This window comes from Onychostruthus taczanowskii, unplaced genomic scaffold, assembly GCF_017590055.1.
Source record: "Onychostruthus taczanowskii isolate IOZ18803 unplaced genomic scaffold, ASM1759005v1 scaffold113, whole genome shotgun sequence".
Taxonomy (NCBI): domain Eukaryota; kingdom Metazoa; phylum Chordata; class Aves; order Passeriformes; family Passeridae; genus Onychostruthus; species Onychostruthus taczanowskii.
Genome location: NW_024497963.1, coordinates 1,614,701 through 1,624,270, shown reverse-complemented (window position 1 = coordinate 1,624,270; position 9,570 = coordinate 1,614,701). Strand labels below are relative to the sequence as shown.

The 9,570-nt window shown below is 45.3% G+C and overlaps 2 protein-coding genes across 2 annotated transcripts in view; one reads left to right on the top strand and one right to left on the bottom strand.

The window, feature by feature from the left end:
• Positions 1–2,827: 2,827 nt before the first annotated feature.
• NUDT19 (nudix hydrolase 19) lies at positions 2,828–7,747 on the bottom strand. Its single transcript, XM_041426720.1, has 3 exons — positions 7,009–7,747; positions 5,058–5,265; positions 2,828–4,025 (listed from the first exon to the last, which is right to left on the bottom strand). The coding sequence occupies exons 1-3, from the start codon at positions 7,690–7,692 to the stop codon at positions 3,799–3,801; spliced, it is 1,119 nt and encodes a 372-aa protein (XP_041282654.1). The 5' UTR covers positions 7,693–7,747; the 3' UTR covers positions 2,828–3,798.
• Positions 7,733–9,570, top strand: part of ANKRD27 (ankyrin repeat domain 27) — a 54,679-nt gene continuing 52,841 nt past the window's right edge. The window contains exon 1 of the mRNA XM_041426674.1: positions 7,733–7,864. The gene's annotated coding sequence lies outside the window, so the exon portion shown is untranslated. The remainder of the gene's footprint in view (positions 7,865–9,570) is intronic.

The following is a 9,570-nucleotide window of genomic DNA, read 5'->3' as shown; positions in this document are numbered from 1 at the left end:
TTCTAGCAAGTAATTGGCATTTCATTTTAACACAAAACGAAATCACATCGTGGTATCATCACCGCAGGGTCTAGCTTAATTTAGAAGAATTAACACTTAAAGTAGATGCCTAATTAAATATTTCAGAAAAGGAAAACCAAGACAATGTCCTTCCATTTCCAAAGTTACTGCTGAACAAGCCAGAGTTCAGCAACAACAGAGCTACCCTGAGGCGACACACGGCGACAACCTGTAAGCGACAGCACCAATCATTCCCAGTTTAACATGACAATGGAACAGCAGAAACGACTGCAGAAGCTTCATCCAAGATCATTTAACACAGAGAAAGCTCCCGAGTTACACACCCGGTTTCTTACCCTGCACCGTTATACTGCACCAAGAGATTAGCAGTGCTGCCTTGAACACTTAAAGGGGAGTTTTCTTTCAGCAGCAACACGTGAGGGGCATGAGTAACTTCAGCTGAAGTCTCAGGTTAATGAGTGCAGCTCATTAACTAAATAGCCCATCAACGTGGCAGGGATGAAGCACGCCCACACCCAGGAGCAGCTCTCCCACCCCACTGCAAGTAACATTCCCGCTTTGTTAAGAACGGGAAACAAACGCTTGCTCAAATCCCACACCCACCACTACAGAGTATTCAACCGGTAAAAATGCTGCACGTCCCTAAAACCCTGGCCCAACCTGCTGCATTAAGGCAGACCGAGAGAAGGAAGAAGGAGCCTCTGCGGCCCTCATGGTGTGTGCGGACACTCCCGGAACACACAGCTCGTTACCCCTGCCCAGCCGTGCTCCACCTAGCCCCTGTTCACCCGGGGGCGCGGAGAGAGGGAAGAGCGGCACGGCACAGGGCCGTGAAAAACCACTTGCTTCGCTTTACTCTCTCTCCCCAGTCCCCATTTCCCCCTGTCCTCCCATAGCTCCACACTGTTTCCCGCAGAAAGCAGCCCACTGACCTCGTTCTCCAGCGCTGCCAGGTTCCAAGCTCCCCGCACCGCCCTGCCGCAGTGCCGCCCGCTCCCCGCAGAAGCTTCCAGAAGGCGCTGCCCGCGGAACCTTCCAGAGCCCCCAGCGCTGCCGCCCCCAGAGCCGCCCCGGGGCGGGTCAGAGCCCAGGACGGCCCGGCCCGGCCCGGCCCCTGAGGAGCGGGTTGTGGCCCATGGCACAGCCAACTGCTCCCGGGTGTGAAAAACCCCTCGAACGTTGTGGGGAATCTCACAAAGTACAGGGAAGTTCGTCGTCTTGCTTTTTGTATAAAATGGAAACCAAACTCATAGTAAAAGAATAAAAGCCTTTGTTACTGCAAACAACTTGAAATCAAGAACAGTCTACTGGGACTTGAGGGAAATTATTACAATGAATCTTTGGGATTTGGAATCTATTTCAGGTTTAAGGTGTCTGTAGCAGAGACAATGGTGAAATAGTGGTAGTTCTTCGGAAACACTGGTAGTTCTTAACTAATGCAGGGATAACAACCACAGCAAAAAAGAAAAAAAAACAGCTGTAGCACCAAGTAGTAAACGGACAGAGTCCATAGGGATCTGCCGCTGTGGAAGTGCTGAAATAACTTAGTGTAAGTCCTTGGTGTAGTTCTTAGCTCTGCAGGAAGACATAACCCAAGCCAGACAGAGGGAGAACCCTCAACTAACACAAGCGCCAAAACTCTGCATTTTCCCACACGCCTGGCATCACCCCTGCATGCCTCCCCTGCCCACATTCCCATATCCACGCTCCTGCTGTGCCCACATCCTGCTGTAATGATTTATCAAAAATATTTTCTCATAATACTTACTTTCTACCTTAAAAGTAAACTGGTAGAATAACCGTAAGAGGCAGAACAATAAAAGAAATCTTTTGCGTATTTGAATTTGTCATCTCAAAGGATATGGTCCAGATGAATAAAGTGAAGGTTCTAGGAGAGCATACTGTCATTTGTTCAAAGCATTACTGGATGAGAACTCCTGGAAACTGCCCTCAGAGATAAAGGATAAAGGAGCAGGAGAGAAGAGAGCTGGCAGCTCTTTAAGCATCTTTTCCTTGAAACACAAAAACTCTTGATTCTCACGTGTAAGAAATCAGACAAGGCAGGAGACCAGTGAAGCTGAGAAGGACCCTTATAGTCTGACTTAAGTGCAAGAAAGAAAAGCACAGGCACTGGAAGCAGGAATATGTATCCATAGGAGAGAATATAGGGATGGTGCTTGGGGGTATGGGAGTGGGATCAGGAGAGCTAAGGCTCAGCTGCAGCTGAATGTGGCAAGGGATCTGGAACTTAAACAAATGTACACCCCCACCCCCAATACTTCAGGGATAATCCACATGGAGGGCTGACAGGGTTTCTTTGACATTGACTTTTTTTTTGGCTCAGTTTTTGCAGCAGTCATGCTTCCCACATTTCCCACGTCCCTGAACTTCAAGGTGAGGAAATAAAGTACTTTTCGTTGTAGGAGAAAACCAAGTTCAAGATGTGAGAAACTTGAACATAGACAAGTCCTTGGGACTTGATGAGATGCATCCCAGGGCTCTGAGGGAACTAGCAAGGGTGGGTCCTAGGGCACTCTCCATTGCATTTGAGAAGTCAGGGCAGGCAGGTGAAGTCTCCAGTGACTGGAGAAAAGGGAATGTCACACCCAGTCAGAATATTCAGGCGTACTACTGCACAATACACACTGCTCTGCTTCACATGGTCATTGTTCAGCACAGGTTTACAAACCTCAACAAGGTCTGCAAAACCAGCACCAGCCTGGGTATGTTCTGAGGGAGAAGAGAAAGACATACCTTTTTTTCAGTATTTTTTTAATCCAAATGAATGCTACAAACCAATTTAATCTAATTGTAGCAACAGGTTTTAATGGAAATACAGAACAAAAGCTGGAACAAAGCTTTCTGAACAACTTTACTGAGTAATTTGAAATAATTCATTTTCCTTCCAGATAATTTACAAAACTGCTCTATTGACTGCACTTATTGCACAAAAGACAAATCCAAACCAAAAATCAAGCCGCAATCTTTCCTCTGAGGTTCTTAAATCTCAGTTATATTAGTAAAGTAGTTAAGAAGCAAAAATTGGGATGTTAGAATGTGAAAGTGGGTATTTCAAGGAGGAATATTATTCCCTTAAGTAATTGATATCTTTTTGGAGTTAAAAAATTAAATTTTTTATTTTTTTAAATTGCTTACAACTTGAAGATAAAAAAATACATTGATAAAAATAATGCACTCAATTCCATGGAAGACTTTCTTTTAAATTAAGTCTACCTTTGAAAATTGCAGTTTTGAATTATTACCATTAGTAGAAAGAATTTAAATATATCAAATATAAAAATTAACTTTATAATATTCTTTTAAAAAGTGCATTATAGTTAATTTATGTATATATCTGTATCTACACATACATTGCTTGTCCCCAAAATGAAAGAGAGAATAGAGTGGGAAATATCGACAAATGTGTAATGGGAGATTTTATTCATTTCTATACACACACTGCAGTTATCTAGTGGGTAACTTTGGGAAGCATAGTAAAGGAATCCTTCAACTCTTCTCTGCTTATTCTGAACATAATATATATGTAAATTTTCAGTGAGAAGAGGACCTTTGTGACTCTACAGTGGCACAACTGCTGTTTTTAAAGACTCAAGAGATTAGATACACATAGATGTGACAGCACACATACACAGAGACATAATGCTTTGGCAGGACAGAGAAATATTTTCATGACTATTTGGCAACAGTTAAAAAGCACCAAAACCTCAGTGAGCATATATGCAATTAAAAATATTCTAGATTTAAACCAAAGACATATTATAATCTGCTATTGTAATCTGAATTATCACACTTTATCATCAGTGGATTTATATGTTTATATTTTGCTTGAATATTAACATAGATAGCAAGATTGTTGATGTCTTTTACTACTATCCTGTGAAATATTCCACTCTCTTTCATGAGATCTTCAACCTTCTTATCTGTTGACATAGTAATTTTCTTTTCTCCAGTATAATCTGGATCTTCCGGATATAACTCATCTCCTGGGGGTAGAAAAAAAGATTTAGTTATAGATAGCCAACCTTATTTTTCAGCCTTTTCACTGAGTGATACTGGCAATTTTTGAGAATTTATCAGGACATGTAAATCACTGGAAATGTATTTTGCAATGCAAAAGTAAACTGCCTCTATCTTCAGATTTAAAGATAGAACCATACATTTCTGAAGTATGCCAGTGACACTGCAGTGCATGTTGAATGTTCCAGAGCTCCTGACAGTATGCTGTTAATATGCTGTAATGACAGCCTGGGCAGACAAGAGTGTATATAATAGATGGGGCACAGGACAAGCACTTCTTCACATGTATAAAGACAGGACTAAGAAATTTATTTTGTTCTATTTTGTTAAAGTAAATAATAATAATTTTGCTACATCAAGACTGATAATAAACCCCAAATACATAAATCCTAGAGGTCAATTGTGACCAAAAGAAAAAAAAAGGAAATTATAATGAAAAACAGACTAAAAAAGGAAGAAAATAATAAATAGTATACACAGTTTTTCTTAATGCTGCATGTACATGATTATGAAATGAGAGAGATTTAAGTGGGAGAAAGGGCAGGAGGAAGATGGCTGAGTGTATGGTTTTAGTCCAGTGCCTTATCACTGCAGCTGGGAGGTGTGATACTGCAGCTGTGCTTGATTCCCTTCTCCTCACAAAGTGACACCTGAAGTAAAAGAGACTTCCCACTGAAAAGGACTAAAAGGAAGGAGCTCTAAAACATCCTTCAGGTTACAAAAAGCTGAACTGCTGGAATTTCTTCACAAATACACATATGATGACAATGGTGAGACAGGAGATTATGAGTAACTAAGAAATAACTGTGCTGTCTGATGCCCTGGCTCATCTCTGCTGCAGCCATGTCACTGTAGCAAACAAGGTGGAAACAGCACGCAGTAACTGGACTTAGAAGAGTATTTTCCTTTCAGTTAAGGATGGTTTATGTCATGTGGCTTCAGCACACAGCATTCAGGAGATGCTGTGTATTTGGGAGAAGCCTCCAGCGTGTCCTTACCGGGCAGCAGCTGGATGAATCCATCTGCAGCACTCAGCATCACGGGCATCCAGCGCTCACAGCCCTCCAGAGCCCGTGCAGAGCTGAACTGCCGCAGCTCCTCGAGGGAAGAGAAGTTGCACAGCCTGCAGAATTCATAAAATTGAGGTGGAGGAAACCAGATCTCCTGAGACTTAAAGCGTTCGATGGCTTCTGGAGGTGACGACCACTGGAAGATGAAAACAAGTCTTGAAATAGTAATTTCAGGAGCAGACAGAAAGTCTGAATAAACTGAAAAGTCATTTAGCAAGAAGTCCATACAGCAAAGGAGCTTGCAATAGACCTTATCTTCTGAACACAATAAAAACCATGTATAAACTACACCAAAGTAACAACAAAGACGTTCTTAAAACTGAAAAACATAATCTATAAAAATTACTCATTTTTTCCCAGTAAAAATAAATTTTTATTTTACACACAGACATGCCAGGATTAAAAACTGACATTTGTTTTAGGGGCATGACTGAAAGTTTACTGAAACCAACAGAAAACATTAAACTCACTATTACCAGAGGTTGCCCTGATGCTTTGAGATTTAAAAGCACCTCTAAACATCTGCTTCTTAGAAGCATTGTTTTCAGAGCATGAACACCCCGCTACTCATCATAATTCTGCATATTTAAACTATTGGTAATTGTGACTTCATCTCACACGGTGAATTTAATAATATATGCATAATCGTTTGCAGTAGATTTATGCTATTATTAACAAAATTACAACATGACCTCTTGAAAGTAAGGTTTCAGGTACTTTTAGATTTCTGTAGCAGAATTTGTTAAACAAATAAATATAGCAGCATCAGTAATACCAAAACTTTAAGTAGGCTTTTACAGAACTGTCTGGTTTCTCATCTACCTCTAACTTGCCATCAAACTTTTCAGAATGCTAGAAAAACTTAAGGACCCTAATGTACCCGACCTTGAGCTCTAATCTTAGAGTTTCTTCATGAAGTTTGTTACTTTTATACATTCAATTAAAAAAAAAAAAGATAAAAAAAGTAAAAATGTCAACATTTTTACTATACTATTTTACTATTTCAACAAGTTTGCATATTACTTAAAATATTCCAAGTAGCTCCAAAAGAAAAATTACTAGCATCTCATGCAGTCCTAGAATATACCTGGTTATACCACATGGATCTCACCCAGCATACTGAGGAGGTGTGACAACCCTGCTATAGTGCAGGAATTAATGTAAAGAATTTGTCAACTGCGTTTGAAAGAGACAGCAATTCGCGGTGAAAGGGATTTGATGTGACACGGATCATATACAACGACCTCACAAACACCCTCTCTGACACTGCTGCGGCTGCACCGCTGGTGATGGTGGCAGCTCCAGGTGTCCAGGGCAGAGGGGCACAGCGCAGGTAAAAGCTCCCTTCCCTTTCCTCACGTCTCAAGGAGGACTTGGGTTGATCTGGAGAAGAGACAGCTGTGTGGAGACCTCACAGCACCTTCCACTATCTGAAAGGAATTGCAGGGAAGCTGGAAAGGGACTCTGTCAGGAACTGTAGTGACAGGACAAGGAGTACAATGGGTACAAATCGAAAGAGGGGACTTTCGGATTAGATATTAGAAGGCAATTTTTTTACTGTAAGGGTGGTGAGACCCTGCGGCAGGGTACTCAGAGAAGCTGTGGATGCCCCTGAATCCCTGGAAGTGTGTCAAGGCCAGCTTGGACACTGGGGCTTGGAGCAACCTGTTCTGGGGGAAGGCGTCCTGCCCATGGCGGGGGTGGGACTAGATGGGCTTTAAGGTCCATTCCAACCCCTACCATTCTATGATTCTACGCCTGTTCGAAGTGTGAGGGCACAGTCTCGGCGGAGCCAGGAGCCGGGCAGGAGCGGCCGCTCTCGTGGCAACACCCGCCCGGCCGGGCTGTGCTGCATCCCGGGCACCCCGGCCCCTCTTACCAGGACGGCTGTCACCTCCTGGTCGTCCTGCGAGACGTGTGGCGGCCGCTCCTGCAGACAGCACAGGTAGAAAGCCGTGTCATAGCGGCGGCCGCCGCGGCCGGCCCTGCCCACGGGCGTCAGCCAGTTGCTCCACTCGTGCAGCGCCCAGATGTTGGGCGCGCAGCCCAGGTGCCGGCACAGCCGCAGGAAGCAGGACGCGTCCTCCCGCACCCGGCGCCGCCACTCCCCGAGCTCGGCGGCGGGCGGCAGGCGCTCGGCGGGCAGCGGCGGGGCCGGCCCGCGCCCCGGCACCAGCAGCAGGATCCCCGCCTCCTCGAAGGTCTCCCTGAGAGCGCAGATGCGGAAGGCGACTTCTCCCGGCAGCTGCGAGCCTAGGCTCTCCCGGTCGGTGGCGAAGAGCGGGGCGCGGCTGCCGCCGGGCGGCGGCGGCTTCACGGCGCCCAGCCCGCAGTGCGGCGAGGCGGGCAGCAGCCCCAGCCACTCGGCGGAGAAATCCGCCGGTTCCGCCAGCCCGCCCGGGAACACGTGGGCGCCGGGCATGAAGCCGCTGCGGGAGCTCCGGCGCAGCAGCAGCAGCTCGTAGTCGAAGGGGCCGAGCGGCGAGCGCGGCGGCCGGCCCGGCGTGCCCGCCGCCAGCAGCAGCGTGGCCGCCTCCCGCCAGTGCCGCAGCCGCGGGTTCATCTTGGCGAGGCGGAGGGCGCCGGGGCAGCCGCGCTCCCGCGGCGGGCGGGACGGCACCGCCGCCTGCGCCCGCGGAGGAGCCACTGCAGCCGCGGGGCGGGCCAGCGCCGGGGGAGGCTCGCAGGAGGCGGGACAGCGCCGGGATGCCTCACCCCCCCTCAGCCCTAAGCCGGTAAGTAGCGGCTGTCCTCAGGGGGCGAAAGCTTAAGGCAATACAGAGGGGTTTAAGGCAGCGACGGCCGGGAGAAACGAGGCGATGGCTTTGAGTGGCTTGGGAAGCTGTGGCTTGGGCTGGCACGCACGTTTCCTGTATAAATACACAGAACGGAGTGTATTTACAGCATCACAAGGTGTAAATGCCCAGGAGCTTCCTGGGAGCCCAGAACCTCCCTGAGCACGGGGAAGGGTCTGTAGTTCCAGCCCCAGAACCTCCCTGAGCACGGGGAAGGGTCTGTAGTTCCAGCCCAGGGAGTCAGCACGGGGTCAGGAGCCAAGGACTCGGATTTGTGTTGGTAATGCTGCTGCTGACCTGCCAGCTGGCCTCGCAGAAATCTCCTTATCTCAATGCCACAGCAAGCCATGCTGACAGCAAAAGTCATTTTGGGTCTGTAGTTAAACATGATGTTTGGTAAGTTGTTTGAATTCGTTCTAGTACATTCCAAATGGGAGGAGTTTTAGTTTTATCATTACAGAGCTCTTATGTTTTGAGGTTTTTAAGTACCTTGTTAGCTGAAAAAAAAAATCAGCAAAGTAGCAAAACCTTGAAAAGTTCTTTGAACCCTTAGGAAACATTTTATTTTGTTAATTGATTTTGATTCCTCAATTTTCCCTAATTTGTAAGAAATTTAAGTAGAAAGAAGTTGACAACACAGGTTGAGAAGTTGCGAGAATGGTATTTACGTGTAACGTGGAAAATCCTTCTCCCATCCATAATCCTTCTCATGCCAGATTGCATTTCACAAATACCCATGTACCTGTACGTGCTTCTGATAACCTCTCCATTTGATTTTCTATTTGAACTTGTACTTGGTGCTTTATGATATGTGTGTCACTGGAACTGAAATGAAGTTTAGAAGTAACTGAAGCAGTGGGATATTGGATCATGTCAACTGACAAATCCAAAAATGACCTTGAGGTATGCCCAGACAGAGCTGGGCCATAAGCTCACCCTGGTGCCTGGCTGCAGTGGCAGAGCCGGTCAGCCAAGCCAGCTGATGCTGCTAAAATGAATGGCCAGACAACAGACAAGCCTCCCTCTCCTTCCCTTGCTTATCACTGAATATACAAGCAAAACCAATAATATCTGTTAACCTGAGCAGCACTTTTCTCACTAATTTAATCCTTTTGGCTCATCAGTAATTACCACATTAGGCAGTTGAAGCACAAGGCTCATTAATTTATTGTTTTCTACTAAGGCACTTTGAATCTAAAACCATGACATTCATCTTGATATTTGTTTGCCTTTTGCACTCTTTGTGTAGTTAACTGTTTCACTGCGTTAAGCATACATCTTGTTAGGAATGTGCTTTGCCTAAAAGCTGCTTTACTGGTGAAATATTAATAAACTACTGAGGTTTTTTAAGATTCAACATCCAATGAGCTTGGTGACTGATCAAAAAGATTTAGGGTCCATTATGTCCAGACCATTTCAGCATAAAGGCATTTTAAGTAGAAAGTGATCATCTACCAATAATGAATGGTGTCACTTTCAAATCAGATAAAATACCCACACATACAGAAAACTGTCTTACTCTGGCAAAAATGTGATATCTGATAGCCCTGGAACATAATTTCAGAACATATCTAGGAAAATTTGATAGCAGAGAATAGCAATGATTATAGTGTTATCTTAAGTTTCTAACTGGAATATTGGTTTGG